The 22,381-nt window shown below is 41.5% G+C and overlaps 1 protein-coding gene across 1 annotated transcript in view; it reads left to right on the top strand.

Annotated features, from left to right (window-relative positions):
- heatr5a (HEAT repeat containing 5a) overlaps nt 1–22,381 on the top strand; it is a gene marked incomplete at its 5' end in the record, with an annotated part of 101,205 nt that overhangs the window by 62,742 nt on the left and 16,082 nt on the right. The window contains 6 exons of the mRNA XM_084308556.1: nt 5,192–5,339; nt 7,755–7,928; nt 9,183–9,284; nt 9,481–9,564; nt 17,513–17,704; nt 19,130–19,281. Coding sequence (XP_084164682.1) covers nt 5,192–5,339; nt 7,755–7,928; nt 9,183–9,284; nt 9,481–9,564; nt 17,513–17,704; nt 19,130–19,281 — 852 coding nt within the window. The remainder of the gene's footprint in view (nt 1–5,191; nt 5,340–7,754; nt 7,929–9,182; nt 9,285–9,480; nt 9,565–17,512; nt 17,705–19,129; nt 19,282–22,381) is intronic.

The following is a 22,381-nucleotide window of genomic DNA, read 5'->3' on the forward strand; positions in this document are numbered from 1 at the left end:
GTTCTGTATCTCCCTGTAGCCACTAGACAGTGTGTTCTGTATCTCCCTGTAGCTACTAGACAGTGTGTTCTGTATCTCCCTGTAGCTACTAGACAGTGTGTTCTGTATCTCCCTGTAGCCACTAGACAGTGTGTTCTGTATCTCCCTGTAGCTACTAGACAGTATGTTCTGTATCTCCCTGTAGCCACTAGACAGTGTGTTCTGTATCTCCCTGTAGCTACTAGACAGTGTGTTCTGTATCTCCCTGTAGCTACTAGACAGTATGTTCTGTATCTCCCTGTAGCCTACTAGACAGTGTGTTCTGTATCTCCCTGTAGCTACTAGACAGTGTGTTCTGTATCTCCCTGTAGCTACTAGACAGTGTGTTCTGTATCTCCCTGTAGCTACTAGACAGTATGTTCTGTATCTCCCTGTAGCTACTAGACAGTGTGTTCTGTATCTCCCTGTAGCTACTAGACAGTATGTTCTGTATCTCCCTGTAGCTACTAGACAGTGTGTTCTGTATCTCCCTGTAGCTACTAGACAGTATGTTCTGTATCTCCCTGTAGCTACTAGACAGTATGTTCTGTATCTCCCTGTAGCTACTAGACAGTATGTTCTGTATCTCCTGTAGCTACTAGACAGTGTGTTCTGTATCTCCCTGTAGCTACTAGACAGTGTGTTCTGTATCTCCCTGTAGCCACTAGACAGTGTGTTCTGTATCTCCCTGTAGCTACTAGACAGTGTGTTCTGTATCTCCCTGTAGCTACTAGACAGTATGTTCTGTATCTCCCTGTAGCTACTAGACAGTATGTTCTGTATCTCCCTGTAGCTACTAGACAGTATGTTCTGTATCTCCCTGTAGCCACTAGACAGTGTGTTCTGTATCTCCCTGTAGCTACTAGACAGTGTGTTCTGTATCTCCCTGTAGCTACTAGACAGTGTGTTCTGTATCTCCCTGTAGCTACTAGACAGTGTGTTCTGTATCTCCCTGTAGCTACTAGACAGTATGTTCTGTATCTCCCTGTAGCTACTAGACAGTATGTTCTGTCTCTCCCTGTAGCTACTAGACAGTGTGTTCTGTATCTCCCTGTAGCTACTAGACTCTGACAGTGTGTTCTGTATCTCCCTGTAGCTACTAGACAGTATGTTCTGTATCTCCCTGTAGCTACTAGACAGTGTGTTCTGTATCTCCCTGTAGCTACTAGACAGTGTGTTCTGTATCTCCCTGTAGCTACTAGACAGTGTGTTCTGTATCTCCCTGTAGCTACTAGACAGTGTGTTCTGTATCTCCCTGTAGCTACTAGACAGTGTGTTCTGTATCTCCCTGTAGCTACTAGACAGTGTGTTCTGTATCTCCCTGTAGCTACTAGACAGTGTGTTCTGTATCTCCCTGTAGCTACTAGACAGTATGTTCTGTATCTCCCTGTAGCTACTAGACAGTGTGTTCTGTATCTCCTGTAGCTACTAGACAGTGTGTTCTGTATCTCCCTGTAGCTACTAGACAGTGTGTTCTGTATCTCCCTGTAGCTACTAGACAGTATGTTCTGTATCTCCCTGTAGCTACTAGACAGTGTGTTCTGTATCTCCCTGTAGCTACTAGACAGTGTGTTCTGTATCTCCCTGTAGCTACTAGACAGTGTGTTCTGTATCTCCCTGTAGCTACTAGACAGTATGTTCTGTATCTCCCTGTAGCCACTAGACAGTGTGTTCTGTATCTCCCTGTAGCCACTAGACAGTGTGTTCTGTATCTCCCTGTAGCCACTAGACAGTGTGTTCTGTATCTCCCTGTAGCTACTAGACAGTATGTTCTGTATCTCCCTGTAGCTACTAGACAGTGTGTTCTGTATCTCCCTGTAGCTACTAGACAGTGTGTTCTGTATCTCCCTGTAGCTACTAGACAGTGTGTTCTGTATCTCCCTGTAGCTACTAGACAGTATGTTCTGTATCTCCCTGTAGCCACTAGACTCTGACAGTGTGTTCTGTATCTCCCTGTAGCCACTAGACAGTATGTTCTGTATCTCCCTGTAGCCACTAGAGTGTGTTCTGTATCTCCCTGTAGCCACTAGACAGTGTGTTCTGTATCTCCCTGTAGCTACTAGACAGTATGTTCTGTATCTCCCTGTAGCCACTAGAGTGTGTTCTGTATCTCCCTGTAGCCACTAGACAGTGTGTTCTGTATCTCCCTGTAGCCACTAGACAGTGTGTTCTGTATCTCCCTGTAGCCACTAGACAGTGTGTTCTGTATCTCCCTGTAGCCACTAGACAGTGTGTTCTGTATCTCCCTGTAGCCACTAGACAGTGTGTTCTGTATCTCCCTGTAGCTACTAGACAGTGTGTTCTGTATCTCCCTGTAGCTACTAGACAGTGTGTTCTGTATCTCCCTGTAGCTACTAGACAGTGTGTTCTGTATCTCCCTGTAGCCACTAGACAGTGTGTTCTGTATCTCCCTGTAGCCACTAGACAGTGTGTTCTGTATCTCCCTGTAGCCACTAGAGTGTGTTCTGTATCTCCCTGTAGCTACTAGACAGTGTGTTCTGTATCTCCCTGTAGCTACTAGACAGTGTGTTCTGTATCTCCCTGTAGCTACTAGACAGTGTGTTCTGTATCTCCCTGTAGCTACTAGACAGTGTGTTCTGTATCTCCCTGTAGCTACTAGACAGTATGTTCTGTATCTCCCTGTAGCTACTAGACAGTGTGTTCTGTATCTCCCTGTAGCCACTAGACAGTGTGTTCTGTATCTCCCTGTAGCCACTAGAGTGTGTTCTGTATCTCCCTGTAGCTACTAGACAGTGTGTTCTGTATCTCCCTGTAGCTACTAGACAGTGTGTTCTGTATCTCCCTGTAGCTACTAGACAGTGTGTTCTGTATCTCCCTGTAGCTACTAGACAGTATGTTCTGTATCTCCCTGTAGCTACTAGACAGTGTGTTCTGTATCTCCCTGTAGCTACTAGACAGTGTGTTCTGTATCTCCCTGTAGCCACTAGACAGTGTGTTCTGTATCTCCCTGTAGCTACTAGACAGTGTGTTCTGTATCTCCCTGTAGCTACTAGACAGTATGTTCTGTATCTCCCTGTAGCTACTAGACAGTGTGTTCTGTATCTCCCTGTAGCTACTAGACAGTGTGTTCTGTATCTCCCTGTAGCTACTAGACAGTATGTTCTGTATCTCCCTGTAGCTACTAGACAGTGTGTTCTGTATCTCCCTGTAGCTACTAGACAGTGTGTTCTGTATCTCCCTGTAGCTACTAGACAGTATGTTCTGTATCTCCCTGTAGCTACTAGACAGTGTGTTCTGTATCTCCCTGTAGCTACTAGACAGTGTGTTCTGTATCTCCCTGTAGCCACTAGACAGTGTGTTCTGTATCTCCCTGTAGCTACTAGACAGTGTGTTCTGTATCTCCCTGTAGCTACTAGACAGTATGTTCTGTATCTCCCTGTAGCTACTAGACAGTGTGTTCTGTATCTCCCTGTAGCTACTAGACAGTATGTTCTGTATCTCCCTGTAGCTACTAGACAGTATGTTCTGTATCTCCCTGTAGCTACTAGACAGTGTGTTCTGTATCTCCCTGTAGCTACTAGACAGTGTGTTCTGTATCTCCCTGTAGCTACTAGACAGTGTGTTCTGTATCTCCCTGTAGCTACTAGACAGTGTGTTCTGTATCTCCCTGTAGCTACTAGACAGTATGTTCTGTATCTCCCTGTAGCCACTAGACTCTGACAGTGTGTTCTGTATCTCCCTGTAGCCACTAGACAGTGTGTTCTGTATCTCCCTGTAGCCACTAGACAGTGTGTTCTGTATCTCCCTGTAGCCACTAGACAGTGTGTTCTGTATCTCCCTGTAGCCACTAGACAGTGTGTTCTGTATCTCCCTGTAGCTACTAGACAGTATGTTCTGTATCTCCCTGTAGCTACTAGACAGTGTGTTCTGTATCTCCCTGTAGCCACTAGACAGTGTGTTCTGTATCTCCCTGTAGCTACTAGACAGTGTGTTCTGTATCTCCCTGTAGCTACTAGACAGTGTGTTCTGTATCTCCCTGTAGCTACTAGACAGTGTGTTCTGTATCTCCCTGTAGCTACTAGACAGTGTGTTCTGTATCTCCCTGTAGCTACTAGACAGTGTGTTCTGTATCTCCCTGTAGCTACTAGACAGTGTGTTCTGTATCTCCCTGTAGCTACTAGACAGTGTGTTCTGTATCTCCCTGTAGCTACTAGACAGTGTGTTCTGTATCTCCCTGTAGCTACTAGACAGTATGTTCTGTATCTCCCTGTAGCTACTAGACAGTGTGTTCTGTATCTCCCTGTAGCTACTACACAGTATGTTCTGTATCTCCCTGTAGCTACTAGACAGTGTGTTCTGTATCTCCCTGTAGCTACTAGACAGTGTGTTCTGTATCTCCCTGTAGCTACTAGACAGTGTGTTCTGTATCTCCCTGTAGCTACTAGACAGTATGTTCTGTATCTCCCTGTAGCTACTAGACAGTGTGTTCTGTATCTCCCTGTAGCTACTAGACAGTGTGTTCTGTATCTCCCTGTAGCTACTAGACAGTGTGTTCTGTATCTCCCTGTAGCTACTAGACAGTGTGTTCTGTATCTCCCTGTAGCTACTAGACAGTGTGTTCTGTATCTCCCTGTAGCCACTAGACAGTGTGTTCTGTATCTCCCTGTAGCTACTAGACAGTGTGTTCTGTATCTCCCTGTAGCTACTAGACAGTATGTTCTGTATCTCCCTGTAGCTACTAGACAGTGTGTTCTGTATCTCCCTGTAGCTACTAGACAGTGTGTTCTGTATCTCCCTGTAGCCACTAGACAGTATGTTCTGTATCTCCCTGTAGCTACTAGACAGTATGTTCTGTATCTCCCTGTAGCTACTAGACAGTGTGTTCTGTATCTCCCTGTAGCTACTAGACAGTGTGTTCTGTATCTCCCTGTAGCTACTAGACAGTGTGTTCTGTATCTCCCTGTAGCTACTAGACAGTGTGTTCTGTATCTCCCTGTAGCTACTAGACGGTGTGTTCTGTATCTCCCTGTAGCCACTAGACAGTGTGTTCTGTATCTCCCTGTAGCTACTAGACAGTGTGTTCTGTATCTCCCTGTAGCTACTAGACACTGTGTTCTGTATCTCCCTGTAGCTACTAGACTCTGACAGTATGTTCTGTATCTCCCTGTAGCCACTAGACTCTGACAGTAGTGTGTTCTGTATCTCCCTGTAGATGCTGAGTGTGGAGCTACTGAGCGTGCTCCATAGACTGATGGTGACTCGAGAGGCGCCGGTCATCCAGCTGGCGGTCTTGGAGTTGGTCAGACAGATCGTGACCGCTGCCCAGGAGCACGTCCAAGAGAGACGGCACAGCGCCGAGGGTAAACATACACGTTTTTTGTTACATTTTTACACTTGAGGGTTTACATTTAACCCCGGCTTAACCATTTCACCGTCGGTAGTGTGATAGTAAAGGGTTAACCTTCTATGGTGTGGGCAGTGAAAGGGTTAACCTGCTGTTGTGTGTGGCAGTGAAAGGGTTAACATTATGTGTATTGTCGCAGTGAAAGGGTTAACCGTTACAGGGCCGAGATTCATATCACGCCATAAACCGATCAATACAGTCCGTATTAATTAATGTAGCGTTTTTTTTCTCTCCAAAAGAGTAAAGACCCTAACCCTATGAAAACCGCAGTCAAAGTATATATTTTCAGCACTACGTTTGTTTACCAATGATTTTTTAAGTGTTATAATTATGAGTTTATAGAAATCTCAGTGCATTCATTCGGAAACCGGCGGATAGTGATGCGAGGAAATAGCGCAGCCAAAAGTGAGTGTGACCCAGGGCTTTCGATGGGCTTTTCGAATTTCATAAAACTACACTACCCAGCTCACGCCACTCACGCCAGCCCCTGTCAAACCTGGAGCCGTCTGACGTGAAATAATCTTTGAACGTAATTTTCCGTGAATATGTCTCACGGGTCGAACAAACCTGAACGTTATTGCCATAAAATAAAACGTAGTTAGTTTCTTTACCTTTCTGTGAACGTCGTTGCAATCTGATGAGAGATGGCGGAGCTATTTACATTATAAAAAAGTAACTGTACTTATAGTAGATTTCATTCACGTTTTTTTTCTGTTCTAACAACAGACATTTACAGCGTGTTTTAACAGACATTTACAGTGTGTTCTAACAGACATTTACAGTGTGTTCTAACAGACATTTACAGTGTGTTCTAACAAACATTTACAGTGTGTTCTAACAGACATTTACAGCGTGTTCTTCTAACAGACATTTACAGTGTTCTAACAGACATTTACAGTGTTCTAACAAACATTTACAGTGTGTTCTTCTAACAGACATTTACAGTGTTCTAACAGACATTTACAGTGTTCTAACAGACATTTACAGCGTGTTCTTCTAACAGACATTTACAGTGTTCTAACAGACATTTACAGTGTGTTCTAACAAACATTTACAGTGTGTTCTAACAGACATTTACAGTGTGTTCTAACAGACATTTACAGTGTGTTCTAACAGACATTTACAGTGTGTTCTAACAGACATTTACAGTGTGTTCTAACAGACATTTACAGCGTGTTCTAACAGACATTTACAGCGTGTTCTAACAGACATTTACAGTGTGTTCTAACAGACATTTACAGTGTGTTCTAACAGACATTTACAGTGTGTTCTAACAGACATTTACAGCGTGTTCTAACAGACATTTACAGTGTGTTCTAACAGACATTTACAGTGTGTTCTAACAGACATTTACAGCGTGTTCTAACAGACATTTACAGTGTGTTCTAACAGACATTTACAGCGTGTTCTAACAGACATTTACAGCGTGTTCTAACAGACATTTACAGTGTGTTCTAACAGACATTTACAGTGTGTTCTAACAGACATTTACAGTGTGTTCTAACAGACATTTACAGCGTGTTCTAACAGACATTTACAGTGTGTTCTAACAGACATTTACAGTGTTCTAACAGACATTTACAGTGTTCTAACAGACATTTACAGCGTGTTCTAACAGTCATTTACAGCGTGTTCTAACAGACATTTACAGTGTGTTCTAACAGACATTTACAGTGTTCTAACAGACATTTACAGTGTGTTCTAACAGACATTTACAGTGTGTTCTAACAGACATTTACAGCGTGTTCTAACAGACATTTACAGTGTGTTCTAACAGACATTTACAGTGTGTTCTAACAGACATTTACAGTGTTCTAACAGACATTTACAGCGTGTTCTAACAGACATTTACAGCGTGTTCTAACAGACATTTACAGTGTGTTCTAACAGACATTTACAGCGTGTTCTAACAGACATTTACAGTGTTCTAACAGACATTTACAGTGTTCTAACAGACATTTACAGTGTGTTCTAACAGACATTTACAGCGTGTTCTAACAGACATTTACAGTGTTCTAACAGACATTTACAGTGTGTTCTAACAGACATTTACAGTGTTCTAACAGACATTTACAGTGTGTTCTAACAGACATTTACAGTGTTCTAACAGACATTTACAGCGTGTTCTAACAGACATTTACAGTGTTCTAACAGATATTTACAGTGTGTTCTAACAGACATTTACAGTGTTCTAACAGACATTTACAGTGTGTTCTAACAGACATTTACAGTGTGTTCTAACAGACATTTACAGTGTGTTCTAACAGACATTTACAGCGCTGAGGGTAAACATAGTTTTATGGAGACAGGGAAGACGAGACACATGTGGAAAACAGCAGTGATGTAAAACGAGTGTGTCTCTCTCTCCCAGTGGACGACGGGGCGGAGGAGAAGGAGACGGTCCCAGAGTTCGGGGAGGGTCGGGACACCGGCGGTTTGATTCCCGGCCGGTCGCTGGTGTTCGGAGCTCTGGAGCTGTGTCTGTGTGTCCTGGTCCGGAAGCTTCCGCAGCTCAGTCCAAAGCTGGCTGGAACCAGCCCCTCAGGTGGTGATGATGATGATGATGATGATTTAATTTAATTTTCATTTGAAACCTTGATTTAAACTCAAAAGGCAACTGAGGTTTCCCTCATTTACAGTCACGTCGAGTGTACATACAGAAATAAGCATAAAAGCATAACAAATCATAACAATAAGACCGCAACATGATGCCAAGGACCAGCCAGTCACTAGAACGGGGGGGAGGATTGGTGACGACATTGTCCTCAATATCCAGCTATAAGCCGCTGAATTAGCAGGCAAACCAATAAACTAATGTAGCCTACATCTGCCACAAAGTGAAAACCTGAAGAGAGCATCAAAGGCAACACAACCAGTGGTCCAATAGTGCTTCTAGTCAGTGACTCATCAACCAGTGGTCCAATAGTGCTTCTAGTCAGTGACTCATCAACCAGTGGTCCAATAGTGCTTCTAGTCAGTGACTCATCAACCAGTGGTCCAATAGTGCTTCTAGTCGGTGACTCATCAACCAGTGGTCCAATAGTGCTTCTAGTCAGTGACTCATCAACCAGTGGTCCAATAGTGCTTCTAGTCGGTGACTCATCAACCAGTGGTCCAATAGTGCTTCTAGTCAGTGACTCATCAACCAGTGGTCCAATAGTGCTTCTAGTCAGTGACTCATCAACCAGTGGTCCAATAGTGCTTCTAGTCAGTGACTCATCAACCAGTGGTCCAATAGTGCTTCTAGTCAGTGACTCATCAACCAGTGGTCCAATAGTGCTTCTAGTCAGTGACTCATCAACCAGTGGTCCAATAGTGCTTCTAGTCAGTGACTCATCAACCAGTGGTCCAATAGTGCTTCTAGTCGGTGACTCATCAACCAGTGGTCCAATAGTGCTTCTAGTCAGTGACTCATCAACCAGTGGTCCAATAGTGCTTCTAGTCAGTGACTCATCAACCAGTGGTCCAATAGTGCTTCTAGTTGGTGACTCATCAACCAGTAGTCCAATAGTGCTTCTAGTCGGTGACTCATCAACCTGTAGTCCAATAGTGCTTCTAGTCAGTGACTCATCAACCTGTAGTCCAATAGTGCTTCTAGTCGGTGACTCATCAACCAGTAGTCCAATAGTGCTTCTAGTCGGTGACTCATCAACCAGTGGTCCAATAGTGCTTCTAGTCAGTGACTCATAGAATGTCATGCAGGTCTTCCAGGGTTTGATTATTAAGTTGTGTTGATGGATGAATGTTCTACAGTAGATATATGACACTATGGCTCTATGTATCTGTTGGTCTCGTCCAGGACCAGGAGGCTCTGTCTGGACCCTGGATGACAGTGACTGTCGCCTGGTGACCTCAGCTCTAGCCATCCTGTCTGACCTACCTTCTATCTGCTCTCCTGAGGGTGAGACAGACACGCACGCACGCACGCACGCACGCACGCACGCACGCACGCACGCACGCACACACACACACACACACACACACACACACACACACACACACACACACACACAATACATGTTTCATTTCCAAATGTGTCCATAGGTCATTAGCTTGTAGCACTAATAGTGGTATGCTGTTTTCTCTCTGTCCTACAGGCAGTGTGTCCATCCTGCCTACAGTACTATATTTACTGATGGGAGTCCTGAGAGAACTAGTCCACCAACCAAACCCTGAGACAGGTACTGGAACTACCACTACACTACGCTACATTATAACTACACTACGCTACATTACAACTACACTATGCTGCATTACAACTACACTACGCTACATTATAACTACACTACGCTACATTACAACTACACTATGCTGCATTACAACTACACTATGCTACATTACAACTACACTATGCTACATTACAACTACACTATGCTACATTACAACTACACTATGCTACATTACAACTACACTATGCTGCATTACAACTACACTACGCTACATTACAACTACACTATGCTGCATTACAACTACACTATGCTACATTACAACTACACTATGCTGCATTACAACTACACTATGCTGCATTACAACTACACTATGCTACATTACAACTACGCTACATTACAACTACACTATGCTGCATTACAACTACACTATGCTGCATTATAACTACACTATGCTACATTACAACTACACTACGCTACATTACAACTACACTATGCTGCATTACAACTACACTATGCTGCATTATAACTACACTATGCTGCATTACAACTACACTACGCTACATTACAACTACACTATGCTGCATTACAACTACACTATGCTGCATTATAACTACACTATGCTACATTATAACTACACTACGCTACATTACAACTACACTATGCTGCATTATAACTACACTATGCTGCATTACAACTACACTATGCTACATTACAACTACACTACGCTACATTACAACTACGCTACATTACAACTACACTATGCTGCATTATAACTACACTATGCTGCATTACAACTACACTATGCTGCATTATAACTACACTATGCTGCATTACAACTACACTATGCTGCATTATAACTACACTATGCTGCATTACAACTACACTACGCTGCATTACAACTACACTGCTGCATTACAACTACACTACGCTGCATTACAACTACACTATGCTGCATTATAACTACACTATGCTGCATTACAACTACACTATGCTACATTACAACTACACTATGCTACATTACAACTACACTATGCTGCATTACAACTACACTATGCTGCATTACAACTACACTATGCTACATTACAACTACACTATGCTGCATTACAACTACACTATGCTACATTATAACTACACTATGCTACATTATAACTACACTATGCTACATTATAACTACACTATGCTACATTATAACTACACTATGCTACATTATAACTATACTATGCTGCATTACAACTACACTATGCTGCATTACAACTACACTATGCTACATTACAACTACACTATGCTACATTACAACTACACTATGCTACATTATAACTATACTATGCTGCATTACAACTACACTATGCTGCATTACAACTACACTATGCTGCATTACAACTACACTATGCTACATTACAACTACACTATGCTACATTACAACTACACTATGCTGCATTACAACTACACTATGCTACATTATAACTACACTATGCTGCATTACAACTACACTATGCTGCATTACAACTACACTATGCTACATTACAACTACACTATGCTACATTACAACTACACTATGCTACATTACAACTACACTATGCTGCATTACAACTACACTATGCTACATTACAACTACACTATGCTGCATTACAACTACACTATGCTACATTACAACTACACTATGCTGCATTACAACTACACTATGCTGCATTACAACTACACTATGCTACATTACAACTACACTATGCTGCATTACAACTACACTATGCTGCATTACAACTACACTATGCTACATTACAACTACACTATGCTACATTACAACTACACTATGCTACATTATAACTATACTATGCTGCATTACAACTACACTATGCTGCATTATAACTATACTATGCTGCATTACAACTATACTATGCTACATTACAACTACACTATGCTACATTACAACTATACTATGCTACATTACAACTACACTATGCTACATTACAACTATACTATGCTGCATTACAACTACACTATGCTACATTACAACTATACTATGCTACATTACAACTACACTACGCTACATTATAACTATACTATGCTGCATTACAACTACACTATGCTACATTACAACTACACTATGCTGCATTACAACTACACTATGCTGCATTATAACTATACTATGCTGCATTACAACTACACTATGCTGCATTATAACTATACTATGCTGCATTACAACTACACTATGCTGCATTACAACTACACTATGCTACATTACAACTACACTATGCTACATTACAACTACACTATGCTACATTACAACGACACTATGCTACATTACAACTACACTATGCTACATTATAACTACACTATGCTGCATTACAACTACACTATGCTGCATTATAACTACACTATGCTGCATTACAACTACACTATGCTACATTACAACTACACTATGCTGCATTACAACTACACTATGCTGCATTATAACTATACTATGCTGCATTACAACTACACTATGCTGCATTACAACTACACTATGCTACATTACAACTACACTATGCTACATTACAACTACACTATGCTACATTACAACGACACTATGCTACATTACAACTACACTATGCTACATTATAACTACACTATGCTGCATTACAACTACACTATGCTACATTACAACTACACTATGCTACATTACAACTACACTATGCTACATTACAACGACACTATGCTACATTACAACTACACTACGCTACATTACAACTACACTATGCTACATTACAACTACACTATGCTACATTACAACTACACTATGCTACATTATAACTACACTATGCTGCATTACAACTACACTATGCTACATTACAACTACACTATGCTGCATTACAACTACACTATGCTGCATTACAACTACACTATGCTACATTACAACTACACTATGCTGCATTACAACTACACTATGCTACATTACAACTACACTACGCTACATTACAACTACACTATGCTGCATTACAACTACACTATGCTACATTACAACTACACTACGCTACATTACAACTACACTATGCTGCATTACAACTACACTATGCTACATTACAACGACACTATGCTGCATTACAACTACACTATGCTACATTACAACTACACTATGCTACATTACAACTACACTACGCTACATTACAACTACACTATGCTGCATTACAACTACACTATGCTACATTACAACGACACTATGCTGCATTACAACTACACTATGCTGCATTACAACTACACTACGCTACATTACAACTACACTATGCTACATTACAACTACACTATGCTGCATTACAACTACACTATGCTACATTACAACTACACTATGCTACATTACAACTACACTATGCTACATTACAACTACACTATGCTGCATTACAACTACACTATGCTACATTACAACTACACTATGCTGCATTACAACTACACTATGCTACATTACAACTACACTATGCTGCATTACAACTACACTATGCTGCATTACAACTACACTATGCTACATTACAACTACACTACGCTACATTACAACTACACTATGCTACATTACAACTACACTATGCTGCATTACAACTACACTATGCTACATTACAACTACACTATGCTACATTACAACTACACTATGCTGCATTACAACTACACTATGCTACATTACAACTACACTATGCTGCATTACAACTACACTATGCTACATTACAACTACACTACGCTACATTACAACTACACTATGCTACATTACAACTACACTATGCTGCATTACAACTACACTATGCTACATTACAACTACGCTATGCTGCATTACAACTACACTATGCTACATTACAACTACACTATGCTACATTACAACTACACTATGCTACATTACAACTACACTATGCTGCATTACAACTACACTATGCTACATTACAACTACACTACGCTACATTACAACTACACTACGCTACATTACAACTACACTATGCTGCATTACAACTACACTATGCTACATTACAACTACACTATGCTACATTACAACTACACTATGCTACATTACAACTACACTATGCTACATTATAACTACACTATGCTACATTACAACTACACTATGCTACATTATAACTACACTATGCTACATTACAACTACACTATGCTGCATTACAACTACACTATGCTGCATTACAACTACACTATGCTACATTACAACTACACTATGCTGCATTACAACTACACTATGCTGCATTACAACTACACTATGCTACATTACAACTACACTATGCTACATTACAACTACACTATGCTGCATTACAACGACACTATGCTACATTACAACTACACTATGCTACATTACAACTACACTATGCTACATTACAACGACACTATGCTGCATTACAACTACACTATGCTGCATTACAACTACACTATGCTACATTACAACTACACTATGCTGCATTACAACTACACTATGCTACATTACAACTACACTATGCTGCATTACAACTACACTATGCTACATTACAACTACACTATGCTACATACAACTACACTATGCTACATTATAACTACACTATGCTGCATTACAACTACACTATGCTACATTACAACTACACTATGCTACATACAACTACACTACGCTACATTATAACTACACTATGCTGCATTACAACTACACTATGCTACATTACAACTACACTATGCTACATTACAACTACACTATGCTGCATTACAACTACACTATGCTGCATTACAACTATACTACGCTACATTACAACTACACTATGCTACATTACAACTACACTATGCTGCATTACAACTACACTATGCTACATTATAACTACACTATGCTGCATTACAACTACACTATGCTGCATTACAACTACGCTACATTACAACTACACTACGCTACATTACAACTACACTATGCTACATTACAACTACACTATGCTGCATTACAACTACGCTATGCTGCATTACAACTACACTATGCTGCATTACAACTACGCTACATTACAACTACACTACGCTACATTATAATTATACTATGCTGCATTACAACTACACTATGCTGCATTACAACTACACTATGCTGCATTACAACTACACTATGCTACATTACAACGACACTATGCTGCATTACAACTACACTATGCTGCATTACAACTACACTATGCTACATTACAACGACACTATGCTGCATTACAACGACACTATGCTGCATACAACTACACTATGCTACATTACAACTACACTATGCTGCATTACAACTACACTATGCTACATTACAACTACACTATGCTACATTACAACTACACTATGCTGCATTACAACTACACTACGCTACATTACAACTACACTACGCTACATTATAACTATACTATGCTGCATTACAACTACACTATGCTACATTACAACTACACTATGCTGCATTACAACTACACTATGCTGCATTACAACTACACTATGCTGCATACAACTATACTATGCTGCATTACAACTACACTATGCTGCATTATAACTATACTATGCTGCATTACAACTACACTATGCTACATTACAACTATACTATGCTGCATTACAACTACACTATGCTGCATTATAACTACACTATGCTGCATTACAACTACGCTACATTACAACTACACTACGCTACATTATAACTATACTATGCTGCATTACAACTACACTATGCTGCATTACAACTACACTATGCTGCATTACAACTACACTACGCTACATTACAACTACGCTACATTACAACTACACTATGCTACATTATAACGACACTATGCTGCATTACAACTACACTATGCTGCATTACAACTACACTATGCTACATTATAACGACACTATGCTACATTACAACGACACTATGCTGCATTACAACTACACTATGCTACATTACAACGACACTATGCTGCATACAACTACACTATGCTACATTACAACGACACTATGCTGCATACAACTACACTATGCTACATTACAACTACACTATGCTACATTACAACTACACTATGCTACATTACAACGACACTATGCTGCATTACAACGACACTATGCTGCATACAACTACACTATGCTACATTACAACTACACTATGCTACATTACAACTACACTATGCTACATTACAACTACACTATGCTGCATTACAACTACACTATGCTACATTATAACGACACTATGCTACATTACAACGACACTATGCTGCATTACAACGACACTATGCTACATTACAACTACACTATGCTGCATTACAACTACACTATGCTGCATTACAACTACACTATGCTACATTATAACTACACTATGCTGCATACAACTATACTATGCTACATTACAACGACACTATGCTACATTACAACTACACTATGCTACATTACAACTACACTATGCTACATTACAACTACACTATGCTACATTACAACTACACTATGCTACATTACAACTACACTATGCTACATTACAACTACACTATGCTACATTACAACTACACTATGCTACATTACAACTACACTATGCTACATTACAACGACACTATGCTACATTACAACTACACTATGCTACATTATAACTACACTATGCTACATTACAACGACACTATGCTGCATTACAACGACACTATGCTGCATACAACTACACTATGCTACATTACAACTACACTATGCTGCATTACAACTACACTATGCTACATTACAACTACACTATGCTACATTACAACTACACTATGCTACATTACAACTACACTATGCTACATTACAACTACACTATGCTGCATTACAACTACACTACGCTACATTACAACTACACTACGCTACATTATAACTATACTATGCTGCATTACAACTACACTATGCTACATTACAACTACACTATGCTACATTACAACTACACTATGCTGCATTACAACTACACTATGCTGCATTACAACTACACTATGCTGCATACAACTATACTATGCTGCATTACAACTACACTATGCTGCATTATAACTATACTATGCTGCATTACAACTACACTATGCTACATTACAACTACACTATGCTGCATTACAACTACACTATGCTGCATTACAACTACACTATGCTGCATTACAACTACACTATGCTGCATTACAACTACACTATGCTACATTACAACTACACTACGCTACATTACAACTATACTATGCTGCATTACAACTACACTATGCTGCATTACAACTACGCTACATTACAACTACACTACGCTACATTATAACTATACTATGCTGCATTACAACTACACTATGCTGCATTACAACTACACTATGCTGCATTACAACTACGCTACATTACAACTACACTACGCTACATTATAACTATACTATGCTGCATTACAACTACACTATGCTGCATTACAACTACACTATGCTACATTACAACTACACTATGCTACATTACAACTACACTATGCTACATTACAACTATACTATGCTGCATTACAACTACACTATGCTGCATTACAACTACACTATGCTGCATTACAACTACGCTACATTACAACTACACTATGCTGCATTACAACTACACTATGCTGCATTACAACTACACTATGCTGCATTACAACTACACTATGCTACATTACAACTACACTATGCTACATTTCCACTCCACTATGCTACATACACTATACTAAACTATAGTGTGCTAAACTACACTATGCTAAACTGTTAAACTACATTATGCTACACTACAACACTACGCTAAACTACACTATGCTAAACTACACTATGCTAAACTACGCTAAACTACACTGTTATGCTACACTACGCTAAACTACACTATGCTACACAGTGAGAGTAGCGTAGGAATGAAGGCATGGAGTAGATTAGAATAGAGTTTGTGATTTAGGAGGGCAGAACAGAACTCGCCCCGGAAATCACTAACATTACTCATTTACTGTTTAAGAACTGACTAAGATGGAGATCTAACTGAATTAAAACCAGTGAACCCAGACTATTATTCTGTCTCTCAGCACCTCAGGCCCCTGGGTCGGTACCTGGGTCTGTACCTGGTGCTGCCGGTCTGGGTCTGGTGGTGCAGGCGGCCCTTCAGGCCCTGAAAGCCGTCCTCTCCTCCCCGATGAGTCGACAGGAGAAGAGCAGAGGAGCCTGGACCCAGCTGCTCAGATCGGCCCTGAACACACTGCTGCACTGCTGGGATACTGGTGAGAGGTGGTGGGATGCCAAGCTAACGTACAGTATGTAAACATTCACTAGCTAACAGTCCGCTGGTTAGCTAACATTTTGCTGGTTAGCTAACATTTAGCTAACGTTTAGCTGGTTAGCTAACATTTAGCTGGTTAGCTAACGTTTAGCTAACGTTTAGCTGGTTAGCTAACATTTAGCTGGTTAGCTAACGTTTAGCTGGTTAGCTAACGTTAGCTTCTCTATCAAGACGTCTCCGTTTGTATTTCTCAATACAGCAGAAAGTGATTGTACCTATGATGACAGATTATCATTTTAACCTCTTATCCATCGGGCAAGAAAGGGGCTAGTTTTGCCTAAAACGCCTGACGATTGCATACCCAAAGTAATTTGCTATTTATTCTTGAACCACGTATAGCCCATGCGTGAGTCTGGTCTCTTTTGGAAACAGAATCACTCCGAGTGCTAATGTAATAGAGTTACAGAGGTTTGAACACACTGAAAGGTTTTGTTTACTCACGTCTTTGTTTACTTGCAAACGGATGCTTGTTTTTGAGTTTCAGCTGAGAGGTAGGAGCTGGAAAACACAACGGGTCCATAGCCTGAAGTCTTATGTAGTACATGTCCAAAGTTGATAACCATCCCACAGAAAATGTGTGTTTTACGCATGTTTTTGTAATGTTTGTATCGGTAATAATTCATCCAATATTGCCGACCGCGCAATTCATTTGGACGGGCAAGCGAGAAATGGACCTGTCTCAAACCCTGCCCTCTTTTCTTGATCCTCCAATCACAACTGTCGCTTACCTCGGACAAACCAAGTTTGTCCGAGGTAAGCGACAGTTGTGATTGGAGGATCAAGAAAAGGGGCAGGGTTTGAGACAGGTCTATTCCCAAAACAAACAACTTCTCCGACTTCTTCTCTCCCTTCATCGTAGGAATCCGTTCTCATGTGAGGCGAGACAGGACCCCAAAAATCGCCCTTTTGCTTTTCTTTTCAACGATATTGAGATTTTGTTATTTGCTTCCTTAACATGTCTTATTTCAAACTAGTGGCATTAAAATATCAAAAAGAGACAATTAGTTGTTTATTTTACTTCATTTTGTCTGATTGTGTCCATAGATCACCATTACAATACAGAACTTTGAGGTTGTTTTCTGAAAAACTAGTTTTTATGCACTTTACTTACACACAAAGACACAGAACTCCGTGACACAGATTTATGTAAATGTGAGCATTTTTTACGAGGAAGTGCCTCATTTGCATAATATAAACATAAAATTCTGAAAACTTTCAATATATTTTTTCTTAGTTCATATGCACATAACAAACTGGGAAGGTGTCATAGTGATATCTATTCAAATATATGTCTCGCCTTAAACATTATCATTAGCTCCAGAATTTCATTGGCTACAAAAGATGCCCGTGTCCCTTGTGTCCTCAGACCAGCCGGGCGGTGTGGTGGACGAGGTCAGCCTGTTGACCGCTCTCACCATCTTCCTGTTGTCCTGCGATCCTGAAGTCACCACGGTCCAGCCGCTGCACACCGTCTGTCTGGAGCGCTTCAGGGCCGCCATGGACTCCAAGGACCCGCTGGTAACGACCCGAGTGCTGCTATAAACAACCTACAGGGTTATTCCCTTTATATCTGCCATCGCATCACTTGCCACACTACAGAAGGTTAACCCTTTCACTTACCACACTACAGACGGGTTGTGAAAGGGTTAACCCTTTGTCGTGTGGCCGTGAAAGGGTTAACCTTCTGTATCTTCGCAGTGAAAGGGTGTTAACCCTTTGGTAGTGAAAAGGGTTAAAGGTGGGGTAGGCCATTTAGAGTGAGCTTTACATGTCCAGCAGAAATACAGCAAGTACTGTACATACATACAAGTTCTGCATCACTGTTCAAGCCCGGCTCCAATGTGCTGCTCTGCACTAGGGATGAGTTAGAATATTCACATTTTATAATAGTCGATGCCAGTCTCCAGTCTATTTTTTTTTTTTTATTGAAGCAAACTATTCTTATTTAATTCATTTTTATATTTAGAGGCAGCCTAATCTGCATAGCCTAATAATTGATCTAAAAGATGCACATGCTACCGGTTCTGATTATCTGAACTTCCGATTCTGAAGTGCCTATTTATGTGCAATACCCTTTGATTTTAATGATCCATTCTATTAAAAAGAATAACTGGGGCGGCTAGGTGGTGCAGTGGGCAAGGCGCTCACCACCAATTCAGGAGACGCTGGGTTCGAGCCCAGCTCTCGGCGTTGCTACCAGCTTGGCTGGTCGTTCATACTAATACACATTGGCCGTATTAGGGGGTGGGAAGCTGATGGGTGGGGATCGGACGTTGTGGACAGCGACTCCTACAGGTCGGTTGGTGCGCCTGCGCAGCAGAATCAGGAAGCGACGGGGGCGGCGTGTCCCTCCCACGCAGACCCCCGACGCTGAGAGATCGAGCTGTGCAGGTGAAAAGATGCGACGGCTGCTTCCTCGTGTACCGGAGGGGACACGTGATGCAAGGCTTCGTCGACATTGCAGCCGGCTTGTGGGAGGCATGGCCTAACAGCGTTCGAGACAGGGGAGGGTAGAATTGGACGATACGAAATTGGGGATGGGAGAAAAACAGAAAATGGGAGAAAAAGTAGATCAAACCAAAAAAAATAACTGAATTTAACTGAAACTGAACATTTTAACTGAATTTAAACTGAAACTGAAAATAACTATTTTGAATATAATTAAAAAAAAAATATATATATATATATATATATATATATATATATATATATATATATATATATATATATATATATATATATATATAAAAATTTGGTGGGGGGGTCCAATATTCGAATATTCGGCCTTAAGAACAGTAGACTATTTGAAAATGATTTGGGTCAGTGATGCACATCCCTGCTCTGCTCCATGTGCTGCTCTGCTCCATGTGCTGCTCTGCTCCATGTGCTGCTCTGCTCCATGTGCTGCTCTGCTCCATGTGCTGCTCTGCTCCATGTGCTGCTCTGCTCCGTGTGCTGCTCTGCTCCATGTGCTGCTCTGCTCCATGTGCTGCTCTGCTCCATGTGCTGCTCTGCTCCATGTGCTGCTCTGCTCCATGTGCTGCTCTGCTCCGTGTGCTGCTCTGCTCCATGTGCTGCTCTGCTCCATGTGCTGCTCTGCTCCATGTGCTGCTCTGCTCCATGTGCTGCTCTGCTCCATGTGCTGCTCTGCTCCGTGTGCTGCTCTGCTCCATGTGCTGCTCTGCTCCATGTGCTGCTCTGCTCCATGTGCTGCTCTGCTCCATGTGCTGCTCTGCTCCGTGTGCTGCTCTGCTCCATGTGCTGCTCTGCTCCGTGTGCTGCTCTGCTCCGTGTGCTGCTCTGCTCCATGTGCTGCTCTGCTCCATGTGCTGCTCTGCTCCGTGTGCTGCTCTGCTCCATGTGCTGCTCTGCTCCGTGTGCTGCTCTGCTCCGTGTGCTGCTCTGCTCCGTGTGCTGCTCTGCTCCGTGTGCTGCTCTGCTCCGTGTGCTGCTCTGCTCCATGTGCTGCTCTGCTCCGTGTGCTGCTCTGCTCCATGTGCTGCTCTGCTCCGTGTGCTGCTCTGCTCCATGTGCTGCTCTGCATGCCTGCGATGGTTCCCCAGACTCCCAGAGGCTCCGGCAGCTTCCAGCTGGATATATCTCCAAAACGTGATCAAAGATATTTCCCAGCCTCTGATCAGCGGGTGGTTTTTACACGCGGTGTGTACTTTTCAACTAATCTGCCTGTTAGGATTGAGGCCATCCAGGTGACTTTGACTTTATTGATTCATATCATGCTTGCCGTGGCATAGAGGATACTGAAAAGCTGCGGGATCAGATCAATAAATAATAAATGGTGCATTTATATGGCGCTTTACAATGTTGTTCCTCACATTCACCTCTTCACACACCGACGGTGGAGGCAGCAATTAGCGGTGTCTTGTTGCTCAAAGACACTTTGACACGCTGCTCTACCTCCTGAGCCACTGTCGGCCCCGTATAAATAATATAATAATAATAATATTAATAACTGGACTTTGAAGAAGTCTTTATTCGTCATGCAGTGACACACACACACAGGAACACACACACATGCCATGGGTGGCACACACACAGGAACACACACAAGAGCGTCCTGGCCGAGACAGGCAGCAGCACAGTTACAATTTCACATTTACAGACGAGAACAATTTAAAAAACAAACATATAGCAATTAAAACAAAAACAAGGACAATTCACAAAACCATTTATAGTCAGTCAAAACATCTGCAGCCAGATGTGCAGGATTCCATATCGCTTAGAAGGGTTTTTAAAAGCAGCCAGTGAGAGCAGCTCATGCAAGTTCAGGTGGTTTTGTAGCTGATTCCAGGTGGAGGCAGCAGCCCACCTGAACGCCCCTGTTCCCAGTTCAGTACGGACCTGAGGGACAGGTAGTAAACATAAGCCCTGGGAACGAAGACCATAACTACTGCCCATACTTTTTTTGGAGAATGTACATCTGTAGGTAAGTTGGCAGCAGTCCAAGGATAGCCTTATAAATAAGGATATGCCAACGGTTGAGTCTGCGGGTGGACAGGGCAGACCATCCCACCCGAGAATACAAAGTACAGTGCACAAGTACAGAATGTCTACAAATAGACATTCTTAAACGGTCTGTGAAAGATTAAAACATGTGTAC

The sequence above is a fragment of the Notolepis coatsorum genome (genome assembly GCF_963971535.1).
Source record: "Notolepis coatsorum genome assembly, chromosome: 2".
Taxonomy (NCBI): domain Eukaryota; kingdom Metazoa; phylum Chordata; class Actinopteri; order Aulopiformes; family Paralepididae; genus Notolepis; species Notolepis coatsorum.